Below are 19632 nucleotides of genomic sequence, written 5' to 3' on the forward strand. Positions count from 1 at the left end.
GCATGTTGCACTTCATTATACATTATACCCGTAGATTTTAGTTTCCCCATATAGCCGCGACGCCCCAGGGAAAGGTTGGTGACGCAACAGGGCGTCGCGACGCACAGTTTGAGAACCCCCGATGTAAGTTGTGCCAACAAGAACAAAATATGCCAATGCACTTCTAACATTATTGCCACATAAAAAAGTAAAAATCCTTTTGAAGAAAGGAAAATTGTCTCTATCCGGAATAAGTATACACGGACCCTCAGAATGAGCATCCTGGGGATCTACGGACCCTACTTTGAGAACCACTACTAGAGGCAGTGATGATAAAGATGATGATGATGAATGAAAGTGTTAGAAGGAAAAGTAGATGAACCGAAAGAGACGAAAAGGAATAAAAGACACGGAAGAATGGAAACATAAAAAGAAGAATGGGAAGGCGATGAAAAGGAAGAGGAATAAAAGGCAGAGAGCGGAGTTCTCTCTAATGATAAAAAATTGTATCTACTTTGGTAGTCGTTGCATACAGAACACAGTTTTCCGTCAAAATCCAAAAGAAAGTAAGCCCATATTCTCCATTTTGAGATATGACGAAATCAATGTTCCACTTTGCATACAGCTTTATGACTTACTTTCTTTGAATATCAAAAAATATACGCAACTATCCATCCCTGCAATTCGGGTGTACTGACACCAAAACAAGCATAAAATACTGTAAGTTACTACACAGAGTGAACCGTAAGTAATGTCATTAATTTCAGAGGGTTATTCCTTGAAATAATCTGAACAATAATGTTTAATACAATACATTTTGCTCGTTTTTGCTTCCTTTTCGAGACAAAAATTGTTTTGTATGAAACATTTGATAGTGTGTTTTGGGAAAGCCATTGATTGAAATTCCAATGCGATCAATCAATTTAGGAGAGTATTGTATTATGTTAGGATAATGAGGGAGGTGGGATATGATGGTAGGGACTGGATTAATCTTGCTCAGGATAGGGACCGATGGCAGGATTATGTGAGGCCGGCAATAAACCTCCGGGTTCCTTAAAAGCCGTAAGTAAGCAAGTAAGTAATAAGTAAGTGCATTGTGATAATAAATGGTTGAAGGAATTTTAGTTTTGTCCTTTAAATGTGCAAAAATGTGATGCGAAGAAATGTAACATTTTAAATTCCTTTTCAGAACGAAATGTTACTTTTGTTCGGATCAAATTTTCTCACATTTAAAGGACGAAACTAAAATTCTTTCAAACATTTATTATCACAATACACTGGTCTCTTAAATTGACTGAGATTATTGGGAATTAAATCAATAGCTCTCCCAAAACACGCTATGAAATATTTCATATAATTTCTTTCTGTTGTAAAGGAAGAAAAAAACGAACAAAATGGTAAGAGACTTTTTTGTTTGAAATGTTCCAAAGAAAAACCCATGAAATCAGTGATATTACTTAGGCATATGACGCAACTTTAACCTAAAAATCCATGTTTTAGTGCTTACTTCTTTTTGCCTTAGCCTATATAGTTAACGAAAAAAATAAGGGATGGTTAACTCTTAAATTGGCAAAAATTCATTTCTCACACTAGTTTATTAAACCGTGTAGGACTGTAAAGAAAACAACTATCGCACTGTCCATATTTTATATGTCGTATTGTGAAATTTTAATTTTCCTACCAATTTTTTCTATTGTACTATTAAAATTATAGCGTATAACTTATTAACCTGTTGTATCCTATAGGATACTTTGCGAATTTAAGGGTTAATGAACAGGTATGGTACTTACAATTCCCTGACATTGGTAACACTGCGTAAAAATGATATGCGTTTCGTTTCACAGGGTTCTTCACAGTTGCAATAGAATCCTGTCGCGTTGGAGTTCGGATCTATCTTCCTTTTGATGAAGAAATCATTATATTTCTCGAGACAGAATAAACCATTCATGTCGCAGTGGTACTTCTTATCTGAAAGGAATTAGATTTGTAGAATTACACGTAGTTCAATTACTTAAACTTATATGCAATGAATTACTGAAGAGCACCATCTTCAAAATTCATTTTTTCAAAAAGCAATCAGTAAAGTAAAGCTATTTCATTAAAAGAAAAAAAAAAGGCGCTAAGGCTCGCGTCTGAGCAAGTTGCACGTGGGAGTCAGGAGTAGTCCGTCACTCGCTCGTACGTGCTCCACTGATATCAAGCGCACATGACCGAGGAAAGAATAGTAACAAGGGAAGTATCACATCCTGCATGTCGAAACTTTCCTCGAAACTTTAGTGACATAACCGATGTGCTACTAGAAGACCATGTTCAAAATATTAGCTGCCTGTTTTCAATGCAAGGCCCCGAAATCGAAGCTGGAATCCTTCTGTGGCCAGACGATAACGCAACGCAGCTGGTCATCCCTGTCTCACTGGCGAGCGGAGTCGAGTGCGCGTGTGAAATGGGGTTAACTCTCTCGCGTCCCATGAAGCATAAACAAGAGACAGAAGTGACTCGTATTGATTAAATGGTGAAAACAATTCTTTTCAGCACCATGCACAACGAAAAAAACAGTTCATTGTGACACTGTTCTTCACATTGTTTTTTTCATCGTTTCAAGACAAATTCAGGAGGTCGTTCTGTGGTGTATCTGCTTGCAAACCAAGAATACCTTATCATATCCCGGAATAGTGGAGATGAAAATTGAAAATGGATAAAGGATTGCAATTTAAATATGGTGTCCCTATGAAAAACTTCGGCGTGGATATCTTCGCGCGTCGCTATTTTTCTGATAAGCGGCGGTAAAGGGCTTTCCACTGCCGGAAGAAGAACTTATCAAGCAGTTGGTTTTTTCCCATAATACCTAGAAGAATCTGGAGCAATTCGATGGTCTTTTACCATGTTCAAAACGAGCAAACAGTTTTTTTTATGTTCTATGGGATGTCTCGTTATATTTTTCACGTGTTTCTTCCATAAATACAGTTGTCGCTCTGATGTAACGCGACGGAAGATCCTGCGAACGTATGATATTAAATGGCGCTTTTTACCACGTTCATTCACCCAGAATTTCACAGCTTTCCTCTTGCAGTCCATACTAACACCTACATTTACATTTTTACAGGGGTTGCGACATAGCTTGAACTGTAAGATTTGTATTAGTGGTTTCTGGGGATTCACTGTCTGACTCGAATATCGAACTCGGGCTTGCAACATTACCTGTGGCAGGAGCAAGGGTCTTGCGACCGGTATCACTATGACTTGAATCACAATCACTTCCTTCACATAGGCTACATCGAGAGTTGTCTCCTCATACCGGTCCACTACTGTACAACTATTTTCAATCAGTTCAATAATGAACTGGGCCATTCATTTCCTTTTCTTTGACGTTTGTGTTTCCCGAAGACGAAACAATATTCTTACAGAAATAACTCGTGGCGAACTCAAGCAAATTAATCGAATTTACGTCTTGCTCCGTGGAACTCATTGCAACAGTTCTTCTTTCTTACACAACCCTCAACATCGTTCACAGGAAGGGCTGTCCATTCCAACCTGTAAAGACTATAGTATCCACTTCCCTATTGCTTACATTCATAATTCCGGGGTTTATTTCGGGGCCTTGCAGTGAAAACTGGCAGCTAATATTTTGAACATTATCTTCTCGTAACATATTGGTTGTCACCAAAGTTTCGAGGCAAGTTTCGGCATGCAGTGTGTGATACTCCCCTTGTAACCAAGGGTTACGTGGAAGAAGGGAATCGTAAATCTTCTAACCGTTTATATATCCGATTGGGGGGGGGGGGACATTCCTTTTCAGAGATGTAAAATGGGGAAATGTTCAATGTATAATATGTAAGAAGCACGTGATGTGTGGAAAACAATTTAAAACAACACTGTGTAAATTTGCAGCCTATGTACTGTACATATTATTGTGAAAAGTTCTTCTCTACAATGGAGTAACTTACATGAAGCCAAGACTGAGAGCAAACATAAAGGATACAAAATTGAAAGCTTGTTTTGCAGCTTGCAGCAAAAAGTATCTTAATCCGGATATTGGAAAAATAAATTAAGAAACAAAGAACGCCCATTCTTCCAGAAGATAAATTCTGAAGATACACAAACTTTGTTGTTAGGCTACACTGTTCGAGAGACAAAAAACTGTTTTGTAATAGAGTACTTATATTTCAAAAGTCCATGAAATTAGAAGTTAGTATGACACATGCCAACATCAAAACGAATGGAAAACATTTCCACGAATTGTTTTAATCAGGCAGGCAGGCAGGCAGTCTGACAGACAGACAGACAGACAGACAGACAGACAGACAGACAGACAGACAGACAGACAGACAGACAGACAGACAGATAGATAGATAGATAGATAGATAGATAGATAGATAGATAGATAGATAGATAGATAGATAGATAGATAGATAGATAGATAGATAGATAGATAGATAGCACAGTATATAATATATCTTAACCTAAAATATTGTTTTAATTAAACAAATGTGTTATTTTTCTCCAATTGTTTTAGTACATTTCGACTTACATTGTTAAATTCCTCAATGTTGGGTACATTTTTCTCAGAAGTTATAAAAGATACAAATGTAGAAAAAATAGGACATACGTAACATACCTTTATGTATACAACGGGTTAAATAAATTTAAAATTCCACTGAGCGGTTGGCAATTTATTTTTTTCACAGTATCTCAAATGACGACTGACATATACCAATTCTACAGCGCCAAATTTACGTCTGGTGGCGAACGTTTAGTTAACTTTTTCCTCGCTTAATTCTCTTCCGCATTCTCTTATTATCAAATTATTTACCAACTATCACTGCCATACGCTCATTACAGACCACACAGGATCACTGATTAGCTTCACTTTAATTGAAGGGTTCAGAGCCATAGCGGGCGAAGCGCCATTTACTAAAAACGGAGAAAGAAAGGGTTAAAATTAAGTAAATACCATAATTTAATGAAGATTGACATATCATTTAATTTTAATGTGCATACTTTATCTTACTTGCTATATGTTTCGTTAAATTATGTTAATAACTCCATTTTAACTCTTGCTTTCTCTGTTTTTAATAAAAGGCGCTTGGCCCACTATAGCTCTGAACCCTTCAATTGTAACCACCCTGTACAATATATAAGGATGATGTCGACATCGATGAAAATTGTGATTATAATGATGACATCAATGTCGAATATAGTGATTCGAATGACAATAATGAATGCGACGAGGCTGAGTAGCCTATAGATGTAACAGTGACGATAGGAATAAAAATATTTTATTAAAAATAATCAAGACAACCGAAGGCGGTGATTATGATAGTTAAAATGATGAATAGAAAATATTATGATGGTGATAATGTTAAAGTTAGTGACAAAGACGATGGTAATAATATTTAAGATTACGATGATGATGATGTTGATGATGATGATGATGATGATGATGATGATGATGATGATGATAGTGATGGTGCTGGTGACGGTAACGAAGAAGACAACGATGACTATTTTACAAGAACTTATTGGAAACTAAACAATAAGAAATACAGGGACATCATTTTATTTTGACTTCAATTTCTATTGTACCTGAATTTTTTAAAGTACTTCACTCCCACCCCTTCTACTAATTAAGTTCAACCGTCCTCCACACAGATCCAAGACCGCATATACAGTCCTAGTAGCCCTACGGTCATAATAAACAGTACGTTCCAAAAATATGTTCGCGTTTTCCAGTGACGAAAGAGCTTTCAATATTGAATCATTTTCGTCCATTTGCTTACGTCATATCCCGGTTTCCCTCACCAGCTTTTATTCGCCAGCTAGTGGCTGGGCTGTCTTAGCTCTTTTGTGTGAACATTAATTTCTGCTAGGAATTGGACGTCTACGTAATATTATACAACTGTTTAAAATAACTTAAATAAAAGGGCCTCGTTAAGTAATTAACTGTCACGTGATTTCCTCCCTTTCTACGACCATACGACATAACCACTTGGACGGACAGTAGATAGAATGTCTGAGTAATTTTATCTTTTCGGATCGGGCAGAAGTGAATACTGAATTTACAGTACGTAAGGTACTCTTTTATAGAGTAGATACAGAATTATTTCAACATGAGTTACTAGTACGAAAGACGAAACTGGTAATTGGAATTAGGTATAATAGTCTAAAGTGCGATAATATGCACATTAGAACTAAAACCTGTATCGAAATGAACGGCTACCACTGTAAAAAATGTGTTTAAATATCCATAGCCTATTATGATTATTTTTCAATTTAACTTCATTCTCTATATTGTACGTTAATGTGCTGTAGACAGTATAATATACATTGCATAATGAATACGTCCACATGGACAGCTCAGTTCGTGAGCAAAAACACTCATTGTTAATACTGTACTGTATTTTTATTAAACAAAAACATAATGAAAATGATCAAACTCAAAAGCGCAATATTTCCTAGTTTACGTAAATGAATGAACTACTTTTCTTCCCTCCTATAGCTAGTAAAGTGATTTGATTGTATATTACGCCAGTATCATCGAACTCCAGTCGAGGAAGGGGGTAGCAAACGGCGTTGATCTAGAGGTATAGGAAAGTTAATATTAAAAATGTTAGTAAAAATAAAATGATGTCCCTGTACAATTTCAGGATTATAGACCGGATCAGCTTACTTAATACCTTGAAGGTGAAATCTCACCATTTTCTCCCTATTACTACATATGCTAGTGGATTATATTGTGATTTTCTAGATGTCAGGTTGAATTTTCTTTCGCCAACTTTGTTTGGAATTTCGAGTAGGGCGTACTGACAAATACGACAACTGGCAGATATTTTCGTTTCCAGTAAAAGGAATCTGTTTAAATGGAAGTAACTAGACTTGCGAAATTTGAACGTAATTAATAATTAATTAGTAATAATACTTACTTACTGGCTTTTAAGGAACCCGGAGGTTCATTGCCGCCTTCACATAAGCTCGCCATCGGTCCCTATCCCGAGCAAGATTAATCCCGTCTCTATCATCATATCCCACCTCCCTCAAATCCATTTTAATATTATCTTCCCATCTACATCTCGGCTTCCCCAAAGGTCTTTTTTCCCTCCAGCCTCCCAACTAACACTCTATATGCACTTCTGGATTCGCCCATACGTGTTACATGCCCTGCCCATCTCAAACATCTGGATTTAATGTTCCTAATTATATCAGGTGAAGAATACAATGCGTGGAGTTCTGCGTTGTGTAACTTTCTCCATTCTCCGTAACTTCATCCCTCTTAGTCCCAAATATTTTCCTAAGCACCTTATTCTCAAACACCATTAACCTATGTTCCTCTCTCACAGTGAGAGTCCACGTTTCACACCCATACAGAACAACCGGTAATATAAGTGTTTTATAAATTCTAATTTTCAGATTTTTCGACAGCAGACTGGATGATAAAAACTTCTCAACCGAATAATAACAGGCATTTCCCATATATTTATTCTGTGTTTAATTTTCTCCCGAGTATCATTTATATTTGTTACTGTTCCTCCCAGGTATTTGAATTTTTCCACCTCTTCAAAGGATAAATTTCCAATTTTTATATTTCCATTTCGTACAACATTCTCGTCACAAGACATACGGTATAGAGGGGTAATTCGGATAGGTTAACAAAAATTTTCAAACTCAGAAAAAGCTTGATGTTGCACAGAGCAGACAAGTAAACATACAAATAGTACATTATTTTGAGTACTGTGGAATTAATTTCACTGAAGAGAAATTACTATTGACACTGAAATTAAGCTATCCGACTTACCCTGCCAAATGGAAATGAAGAAATTAAGAGGGGCTAATTGGATACTACTGCGGGGTAATGTGGATAGCAATGAAAACGCTATGTAATGTTGGTATTTTCATGCACTGAAACAATTTTTTTAATTACATGGTTATTTTATAAAGATTTACCACAGATGAACTGTCTTCCTTGCGCTCCCACGCACTTTCATGAAACCATACCTTACATTTCTCGGAGAGAATCCATTCACCTTTCAGAGTTGATGACTTGAAGTAGTAACTGATCATTCAAAATACACATTTATAGTAATTATCCTCTCCATTTGCCTTTCAGCCTTTATATTTTTTCTTTCATTTTCTTTGACATTGTCCTAAGGCCTATCACTGAATTGAAGTCAAGTTTGTTTGCCCTTTAATTGGACCTCTTTCTTTGTCTTAACAGCTGCTAGTTTTCTGGTGATGTGCTATGACAGGCTGTTTGCTTAGCTCAAGAAGATCTTTGCTTTGATTTCTTTTAAGGGCTAGGAAGAACCTCTACCAGATTTTCAGAAGCGATTCACACAGGAGGCTGCGAAGTACTAGGCTGTTCTTCAGGTTGTATTATTTTTTCGTTTTGCATATCTTTGGTAGTGGCTGTAGTGGAAGACCTATATGACTCAGAAGCTGCAAAATGGAAGTCCTGGATTGCTTGCTCTGAAGGGGAAAATTCCTGTACAGGAAAATCCATTTATTGCCAATACAGTTGCCTTCCAAGCTTCATTAAACAATGAATAGAATTGGATCTTAGTTATATTAGATCGTGGATTCTTGTGTAGCCGTGATGTTGCTTCACGATGATAATTTATTAGCTCAGAGTGACTTGTAAACACAACGACCGAGGGGCTGCAAAATATGTGTCGTGTGTGTTGGAAGACAAGGGATTTCTATGTAATTTTTCTGGCAATATTCAAGATCAGAAAGTGCTGCATGGGATGGATGATTATCTATAATCGGAAGAACTTTCGATGATGATGTCCCTGGGAATGCTTGAGAAATGTCACAAATATTCATTCGTTAATAGAAAGTAACTTTTAGTAATTATGCACAAGAAAAAATATATATAAATGTTATCCGTATAGCCCCACGAAAATGTATCCAAATAGCCCCGCAGGTTATTCTTAACCGAGGAGGCCGTAGTTACTGAACAATGCAAGATATAACACCACCATCCAGTCTGATGAACTGTTGCATACCACGGACACGATCACAGATAGAAGCGATATGATATTTAGTATTTGAAGGCAAATAAAGCTTACGTTCACCGACCACAATATTATATGCTGCATATACTAGAGATATGTTACTTACCATCCGTTAGAATAACTCGTGTTGCTTGTCTCAGGATAGGGCAAAATCTCACTAAACTAACCACAAATGTTAACAACACACTTTCATTCACTGTGAAGCTGAAAACGGCAATATAGCGTCGTCGGTAGACACAGAGCATGCGCATACCTTTAACATTATCCGTATAGCCCCGCTATCTCATATACCCCTCTGTACCCTAATCATATACTTTGTCTTTTCGGGATTTACTTTCAAACATCTCTCTTTTTTGCTTACTTCAAGTAAAATTCCCGTATTTTCCCTAATCGTTTATGGATTTTCTCCTAACATATTCACGCCATCCTCACAGACATGCAACAGATGTAACCGTTGAATTCCAAACCCTCTCTGTTATCCTGGACTTTCCTAATGGCATACTCTAGAGCAAAGTTAAAAAGTAAAGGCGATAGTGCACCTCCTTGCTTTAACTCACAGTGAATTGGAAACGCATCTGACAGAAACTGACCTATACGGACTCTGCTGTACGTTTCACTGAGACACATTTTAATTAATCGAACTAGTTCTTGGGAATACCAAATTCAGTAATTCATTAGTAATACCGGCATTAATATTAATATCAATACATAATTCAGTTGTCTTGGGTGTGATTCCAATTAAACACTACAGGTACTGTATAGTATATTCAGATAAGTGTAATTACATAAGATAGAACTTATAAACCTAGGCCTACTTGGTATGAAACATACACGTGACTAATGGACAGAAATATATTCCTTAGTGTTCAGATTTATATTAAGATGTCCAAGACAGGAAATAGCATAGTAGCTACTTATTAGTATGTATCGCTATTTTAAGTAGGGTATACATATCAAAGCGGCATTCTGTTTTCGCAATTCGTACTAATCATTTCCCGTGATCAAACAAAATACATTTTTAGGTTAGGTCTCGTGAATCGTAAACTGTTTATTAAAGGCAATGAATTTCAAGTTTCCAGAAAAAATACATTTTAATATTAGATCAAACTAGTCTATTAATTACCAACATAATGTGCCAGAGACCCAGGAGGAAAATATAGGCTATTCTTTCACAAATTATTGAACCATTTAGAAAACACTTTCCAAAATAAAAATGAGATGTGGTAAGTACTGTAAGTACAGTTACCCTTAAAAAGAATGAGACGATTCTTGGTTATCGGAAGTTAAAGTTCTACAGCGCGGTTCACTCGATATCGACGTATAACGATAAGTACCATGACAAATAGAACAAGAATTGTTATAAGGACCACAACAAGGACAAGGATCAGAATAAGGATCACGAAGAAGACAGCCATTTAAGGCCACGATTTCACAACATAGCTCGGGTAACAAAATATCATTTCTTCTCTGTACCGAATGGCAAATGCCTGCTATCGGATCTACATTCTGGACGGCTGCTGTCACTGTCTTGTCTCGGTAGCTCATATAGTAGCGTGTCGGTTCCACCGTATAACCGAAATGTTTCATGTTCGATCCCAGGTAAAACTCTTTTTTTATTGAGGTGTAATTAATTTGTTCAGAGTTCCTCGACTGAATAATTTGTCGAAAAATGTGGAATAATTTATGCCCAATTTTTTGGTCTACAAGTGGGCTGAACCTCGTCAAAAAATACATAAATCTTACTTGGAAGTTAAAAGAACTCTTCCTGAAACAAAAATCATAAAAAACAAAAAGAGACCCGTTAACTTAAAATCTTGTCCATATACCATCATACATTTCTCCAATCGAAATCCACTCGATTGGTAGCGAAGGCAAGATGGTTGACAGCTTGTGCTTCCCCCAATATTTCCATTTGCGCAGCCCTCCGGCTCCTAATACATCGGTTCCTCAACCTGCTGATCACAGTCTGTGAAGAACCAGGAAAGTTAGATGCTGCTCTTATTTCGTTAGCAGTCCGAAAGGGGTCCAGTCGAACTGTCTCGATAAGAGAGCATCCTCTTCCAATGAAGAAATCCGCGGACGCCCAGGAATAGGGCGATTTTCGACCTCCCCTGAATTTTGTAACAATGAACACCCTCGCGGCTGTACTTCCAGGAACACCGACTAAACGGCAGCAGATCTAGCCCCATATCCAGCCTCAACTAGAGCTATAACTCGCCGTCTCATGTCACGTCGGGTACGCCATTACGATGAGAAATGAGGGATGACGATAATACTTTAGTGTAGACAATGACTATTTAGCGTGATATAGAATTATTGAAATAAGGGGCAGCTTGCACAGTAAGAGTTAATAAATCAACCCTAAATTAAATATTTAAATAACAGGATATAACAGGAAGTCCAATTATTGTTGCGAAACTAATCAAATTAAATTTAATTACGTTAAGTAAACAAATCCCAAGTTATCACACCACATTGCTACAGCTAAATTCTATGTTATTAACATAAGCATTGAATAGGTCCGTGCTTATGCGTTGGACGACAAAACCAAATATTGAAAGTTCGAATGTTGCCGCGGAATGTAACTTCTTGCTTTTTATAATGTAAATCAGACTTCTAACTACAATCATTCATATTTCTTACATTATTTATTAATATTTATAGCCAACATTGAATTTGTAAAGAAAAGACTTCAGAAATCTCATATGGAATTTGTGATCTGTAGTGATATAAACATTGATTATCTCTCGGAACTTTTCCGTAAAAGTAAATTAAATTCACTCCTTGAAACTGGAAACCTTAGTCGTAGAGCCATTTTCCCACCAGCATAGAACCTGAAGTAACACAGCCATTGATAAACGTTTTGTACACAGAATTAGACTGAATTCCTATTCGACAGAACCTATAATCAATGGCTTGTATGAACATGATAAACAAATCCTAAGTGTTTCCAATGTCACTGAACAATTTCAAAATATTAATTTAAAAACTAAAAAAGGGTGACTATTTACATTTATGTCTACAAAATGAATCTTGTAAAAACGTATATGATATTGGGCACTACTGATATGAAGAGTAAATGTATTGTATTTTTCACTTTAATTTCAGAATCACTTTAGTGGATGTTCTCCACTCAATGTTGTGAAAACATTCAAAAGTAAAAACATGTAGATAACGCAGGGACTTAAAAATCTCATGTATTAAAAAGAAGAATGTATATGTAATGAGTTGCAATGTAATGATCCTCATGTTCTTAAATACTACAAGAAGTACGGTGTAATTTATCAAAAATTATGAAAGAGGGAAATAGAATACATTCGAATAGAAAAGTACAACATTCAGATAATGCAATTAAAGCTATTCGGAATATTATTGAAGTTAAACTTGTAGATATTCTAAGAAAGAAAATATTTTTTCATTAAAACCAGTGAATATAAACTAGAGGACCCCAAATCTATTGCAAATTCTTTTAATGTCTTATAGTATATAGTACAGAAATATTATTGACAACTGAAACATTCAAGACTTTGCAAAAGATAATACAATTGGTTATTTAAGAGATGCATTTAATAATTAGTATTAATATATGTAATTAGTCAATAACTGCAACAGCGCTTTTTCATTCAATCATAACATGAACAAATTGAATGAATATTAAATTAAACACAATTGCAAACACGTAGATAAAATAGTTGAAATCAACTGAAGGGGTGAGAATGAAATAATCCAAAGCCACACATTTAACAGAAATTGTTTTGTGCGAGTGCATTTCTTACACATATGGGAAAGCTACTAATAAAATATTGTAATAACTACTCAACAAATGACATAGCCTAAGGACTCTAAACCTTTGTAAAAGTTTGTCTGTGTGGCTTAGGAATATTTTTTAATTTCATTTTAATTGTTAGTTTTTAATATATATGCATTTACATTGTATGTGTGTGTATATATAAATGCATTCATTAGATTAACGTTTACAATATTATAACTTGTAATTTTGTATTGGCTGTGATCATTAACACTTAATCTCAGGACTTTGTAAAACTCTATTTCAACGTTATTTAGCTATTTCAAAGTTATTTAAATAAAAAAAAATCGTTGTGTAGACTAGGAATCGAACTCGCACTCTTTTACACGAGACGCAGAATTCTTAGCGTCTGAGCTATTGAAACGACACGAAAGCTTTCCTTTCTGTGCGGAGTGTCGATGTTTGTCATGAAGGTCCATTGTCGATTTAACTACACGATTTATGTATATATTTATCTTTTATTTACGCAATATTATCATATTTTTTGCAGTTTTTGAAGTGAATTTCGGAACGATGCTAGTAAGAAACCAAATAGCCTGAAATTAAGTAACTCAGTATTCGTTATCTTGTGTATCAGTGCTCTGGTCTCCGATCATGCGCAGTGTCTTACATCTGAGACTTAGGAATATTCAACTGTCTCATCCTTTTCTAGGGAAACTGTACATAAGCAAGACATTGTTATTGTTAATAATATATTATTATTATTATTATTATTATTATTATTATTATTATTATTATTATTATTATCATTATTATTATTATCATCAAGTGTTGGGACGCAGGAGGGAGAAACATCTTTGGGGAGGCCAAGACGTAGGTGGGAGGATGATATTAAAATAGATTGAAGGAGGTGGGACATGATTGTAGAGACTGGAATAATCTTACTCAGGATAGGGACCGATGGCGGGCTTATGTGAAGGTGGCAATTAATCTCTGGACTCGTTAAAAGCCGTAAGTAATTATTATTAATTATTATTAATTATTATTATTATTATTATTATTATTATTATTATTATTATTATTATTATTATTATTATTTCAGTACATGGAATTGTGATTTCACCCTCTTTGGTGATATCTGGTATTAGTTGACAACACTGAAGAGACGGCCAAATTAGTCTTCCAAGAACTACCCTTACATGATCCCCACTATACACACTGCCACACTTAACATGGTGTGCGCCAGATGTAAACTTACCAACACCAGGCATGTAGAAACTGGTGCAGTTGCAAAACTTCAGTTGCAGTTTGAAGCGGCAATTGACGGTGCAACCGCCAGACGAGTATACGGAGTAGGTTTGCAAGTAATTCTCATCAGAAAAACGGCATCTTCTTTTCGTAATATCAATGTCTCGAACTTCCGCGTCGTTTTCTATATCATTGACTTTCATATAATGCTTCAGCTTCCCACCTTTCGGAATATCAACGAGTTTATCGTCACTTGTAGTTAAGTGTGGTACCTCTTCATTTGGTAATACAAACATCTGTGAATAGAAATGAGATTAGTTTACAACCTTCACAAAATTATGGGATTAAAAAGTGCTCACACGTACAACCAATAACTTCATTCAAATCTACAACAGAATAATATGCAATTAGTAAGTCCTACTTGTACGTATGTACAGCCAAAATGAAGTAAAAATGCTACCTGTACTTAGGTAACTGAAGCATCCCAACATCAAAGTGAATGATAAGCCAGGGTACACCAATTCACGTTTGAAATCACTGGGATAACTTAGAAAGTTAAAGAGCACCTTTCGAAAGACTATATGAAAAATATGAAAGCAATGGACCAATTCCCAAATATAGAGTGAACCGTAAGCCATGTCACTAATTTCAGTGGGTTAATCTTTGAGATATCTCAAACAGAAAAATTTAATACAATTTTGCTAACCTTTCGAGAAAAAAGTGATTTAAATTAAACGTTTGGTAGCGAATTTTGGGAAAACTAGTCAATAAATTCCCAATAATCTATCCTCTCTCAATTTAAGGGAACAGTTACCTAATTCTGATAATGGATGACTGAAAAAAATTTAGTTTCGTCCCTTAAATTTGCAGGAATTTGGTCCTAACAAGTGTAAATTTTCATTCCTCAGGCAATTTTAAATGTTAAGGAACCGGGAAAACGTTGTAACAAGTTATTGTCTGGAGTCAACAAATACTGCCTACAGCTAGCGTATACGTTACAGCGAACGGTGGAAAAAACGAGATTTGTAAAGAATGAACGTAAACATATGCAATTGGGTTTAAAAACAGCTCTTGAAATTTACCTTTTTTATTAAGTTTATCGGTTAACTACTTTATAAATAGAACCGGGAGATAAAATTTACTTTCTCTTATGTGAATTTGCCGGTTAACTACTTCAAAATTGAAATGGGAGGAAACTTAAAACACGTTCGAACAGAATACATTGCTCGCAACCCCAGCAAAAAAGTTTCGTAATGTTTCTTTATGCTCTTTCGTCCTAAAATACTGTCATAATTTTTTAAATAGATTTTACAGTTCTATAGATGATGTTTCAGTTTTTTATTTTATACTTTCTCTTTAATGTCAAGTTGAACACTATGGTATTAAAGTTACAATAGTTTTCGACAGCGATTCACTTACTGGCAACTCGTCATCAGTCACACTGAATTAAACTGAAATTCATAGGCAAGGTAACAACAAAGAAGGATGGGCGACTGGAAGGAAATTAAAAGGAAAATGCAAAGAAACACTGGTAACTTACATTTTCAAGAGAAGAAAAGTAATTCCTAAGAGGTCGGTCATAGCTTCGTGTGGTATGAAATGTTGACTAAAGAATTTTAATCAATTCACAAAACAGGAGGAGAATAATTTTAACAATTTATAGGATACCGGTATCCTTTAAAGTGGACAAATATTTTATGCGCCTAATCAGTGGCTGCCAGTAGTAAAATTCACAATTACGAATAAGATAAAAACCTTACAGTGTAAATAAAATGGGGATTAACGACTTTTTTATGTGCAAAATAGTATCTGGAGACCTGCATATATACGATCTAGTACTTTACACGCGACAATTACACATTAGTGGCCAATATACATGGTCATGAAATTAGAAATAGTGAACAAATTAATATTCCATATTTTAGATTGCATAAGAACACAAACTTTTCAATTATGGGGATGAAATTATATAATGAGCTCCCCAGCCAATATTATAAATTACCAATCAATACCTTCAAAACTAGATTTTACAATTGGTTATTAAATAATTTTCAACACAAACTTGTATAAAATTGTTTTTTAATAAATACGTTTAATTGCAAATTAGTTACAATTAATACATTAAGGGTGAACTGTTTTCTTCAATTTAAAAGTTTCAAATTATTTCATGTTTTCATTGTATTATTTAAATTTTACTGTTTCTTTTTCTTATATATCTTTTTCAACGTATTCTGACGAAGCCTAAAACTGTATGTCTAATGGCTAAATAAAATTCAATTGAATTGATATTTGACGTTACTCTTTCCATGTAATGAATATTTTCGTTTTAAAATATCAGTCATATAGGGCCGTATTCATAGACATTTTGCAGCACGCGCTACGAGCGTACTAAGCTAGCCCCGGCTATCCACTGGTTACTTGTACAGAATTCAAATCATATCCTATCGCTAACACTGGTTTATGAATACGAAAAACGCTGATCATCCACCGGAAACCCGCGCTAAAAATGTCTATGAATACGGCCCATAGAATTTAATAAAGTACGAGTAATAAAAAAAATTACACCTGAAGAAGCTATGAAAAATTATTATTTAATGTTCGCATGTGAGACTAACAAACTTTCAAAAGATTCATTTTGCTGTAAAACTTTATACGATTTAGCAGAAAAGGAGAAATTTGGTGTCGAAATTTATTATAAAAATAAATATCTTATACCATCTATAAATGGAGCATGTGAAGTGGACAGGCAGAATAAGAAATGAAGTTGTGTTGAAAAGAGTGAGTGATGAAAGAATGATGTTGAAATTGATCCAAAAGAGAAAAAGGAATAATTGGTTAGGTCACGGGATGAGAAGAAACTGCCTATTGAAGGATGCACTGGAAGGAAAGGTGAACGGGAGAATAATTCAGGGCAGAAGAAGATATCAGATGATAGACGACATAAGATTTGTGGATCATATGCGAAGACTAAGAGGAAGTCAGAATATAGGAAAGATTGGGGAATGGTGGGTTTGCAGTGAAAGACTTGCCCATGGGCAGAACACTTATGTAAGTAGCAACGTATACCATCTGTATAGTCTTATTAAAACAGATTATGTTTAGAGTACAGTCTGAAAAGAGATTGAAACCTCATAAGTGACACTAGTAAGGCATCACTCACGAGGCAACTAAGTCAGAAGATGAGATAGAGTGGCCAATTCCTTTCCTCCTCCATTGTGTATATCGCTGACTATTATATGTGCATTTCGCACTGGCGGATCAAGGTCACGTATAAATGTGCAGGAGTACAAACCACGCACGAGTCACTGAACTGAAAACTGTGAACTGGAGCACTGGTAATTTCGGATGTCCCAGCTGACTCTAGTTGACGAGAATGGTTCAGGATTGGGATAAGCACACGTGGCAAATGCAGTCCATTACTTGACCTTGAGCCGCCAGTTCGAAATGTAATTTTATACAAACAATAAATTGTACTTCCTCTGAAAAATGTAGTCAAGTAAGATGCACTGTCTGATGACAGATGTATCAGCCAGTATCTCAATCAGAGTTTTATTAAAACATATTATAGATTATAAATCCATTTACTCTCTGAGTGCCAGCTTTGAAATCTCGGTAGGAATGCGGGGTGGAACGGATAATGAGGTGATGACGTGCGATTGTACTACACTACATTAAAAATACGTGTAAACCGCGGCAGAAATGTGGCGTGGAAGCGATAAGCGGATAATGGTGTAAGACTCAAGAGCTAATGTTTGTACTACGGAAGGCACACCCACAAACACTGCCTTGCTGGCCGTGCTGAGTCACGTCCTCACGCTCCACACTTCCTCATACCGCACGGTTTCAGAGCTGGCGCTCTGACAACATACGCCTTCGGTTTTGCGAGCTTGTGAATGAATAGTATAAGATGGTGAAATTACCTTAGTGTCTGTTTTCATATGCACGCTCAACATGCCAGGACCTGTGCTTCTGTTAGAAATCATAAACAAATTGTTTTGTTTTCTGAAAAAAAAAAGTTGAATAAAATATAGCCTATAAATAAAAAGGACAATATACTATAATAAAATTGAATAATACGTTTATTCTATAGAAAAAGTAACGATTTTAACCTTGTAAGCTAAGATGTTTTAATTCATATTATAATCATTGTTTAAAAACAATATTGATTGTTCAATCTTACATGTAAACCCTCGTAATAGTACACATTTGACTTAAAGCAAGGATTCCAGATGTGCATTTCTTTAACTATAGTAGAACACCATTATTTTATAAGTGCATTTATGAGACCAAGCATCCAGCAATATCGACATCATGCAGTTTTCAGAGCTGGTACTGGTAAGTTGCCACCGAGCTGAGATAACTTGCTGAAGTAGGAGAAAAATGAAACCTTTTCGCCCTGTAACTGTCAGTAAATGAACAGGCAGCAATTTGGACATACGCATAACATATGACTGCATATTTTAGGTAGGCCCTACTCATAGTTTTTCTGATATGTGATCGCTCGTGAAACCAAACGCAATTCACAAGTCTCTCCTCCACACTGAAAACTCTCTTATTCACCACGTTCAACTTCTGTAAGACAAAGTCGAAATAAGAAAACTCTAGTGGAACTATTATGTTTCAGGACAGATAAATGTATTACAGTACTAGCCGTACCCGTGCGCTCCGCTGCACCTGTTAGAAATAAATATAAAGTAATTACATAATTAAAATGGGACGTTTGATCCAGGGAACATTCGTGTTTGATAGAAGGATAAATCGTTTAATATGTTACTTAATTTAAATTGTATTTAAATAATTAAAATGCGGTCATTTTGGTCCAGAGAGCATTCAAAAGTTACTGTAATAACATTACAGCATTATGTCCAGCTAGAGAAACTACACTTTCCAATGGTGAAATAATAATTAATTATACAAATCGGTTAATTTAGCTTTCGACATTACTTCATACAAACACAGAAACATTCTCTGTGGGCTATGTTTCATAGCTTTCGATTGTTGTTGTCCAAGGCCCCTTATAGACATAGTCATTTGTTTTCATTTCATTACACCGCCTTAGATGGCATTGTATTTTAATTTTAAAACTCATTTATCTCATTAAATATAAGTCCTATCAAAATTTTGCGAGGAATAAAACTTATCGAAAATCATTTTTAAAAAAACTTTTGTTATGGAACATATTTCACAAAAATCAATAATAAGCGAGATATTTCGATTTATTTAATTCAGGCCCCCTTATAACCCCCCTTTTAAATAAAGTATTTTGAATGTCATATAGCCTAAAATCTAAGTTACAACAACGAACTTAATTTATATTCCAATTTTCATATAAATCGATGCAGCCATTATCGCGTGAAAAGGTAACAAACATCCAGACAGACAGACAGACAGACAGACAGACATACAAAAATTTCAAAAAAGCGATTTTCGGTTTCAGGATGGTTAATTATAAATGTTAACACCAATTATTTTTGGAAAATCGAAAATTAAGAGAAAAATTTTGGCTACAGATTTATTATCAGTATAGATAGATGTCACGCTAATGGAATATAGATTTAAAACACAAAATAAATAATAACTTATTCTTATCAACACATACCGATCAATTGTGATGATCATGTGATTTTAAATACAGTCACGAGAAGCAAA

General features: G+C 35.3%; 1 protein-coding gene across 1 annotated transcript in view; it reads right to left on the reverse strand.

Moving 5' to 3' along the window:
* LOC138697985 (pickpocket protein 28-like) overlaps positions 1–17982 on the reverse strand; it is a 42971-nt gene extending 24989 nt beyond the window's left edge. The window contains exons 1-3 of the mRNA XM_069823624.1: positions 17904–17982; positions 13994–14279; positions 1770–1947 (exon numbers count right to left, since the gene is read on the reverse strand). Coding sequence (XP_069679725.1) covers positions 1770–1947; positions 13994–14279; positions 17904–17966 — 527 coding nt within the window. The 5' untranslated portion in view covers positions 17967–17982. The remainder of the gene's footprint in view (positions 1–1769; positions 1948–13993; positions 14280–17903) is intronic.
* Between the last annotated feature and the right edge of the window lie 1650 nt (positions 17983–19632).

Source organism: Periplaneta americana, chromosome 1, assembly GCF_040183065.1.
Source record: "Periplaneta americana isolate PAMFEO1 chromosome 1, P.americana_PAMFEO1_priV1, whole genome shotgun sequence".
NCBI classification, from domain to species: Eukaryota; Metazoa; Arthropoda; class Insecta; order Blattodea; family Blattidae; genus Periplaneta; species Periplaneta americana.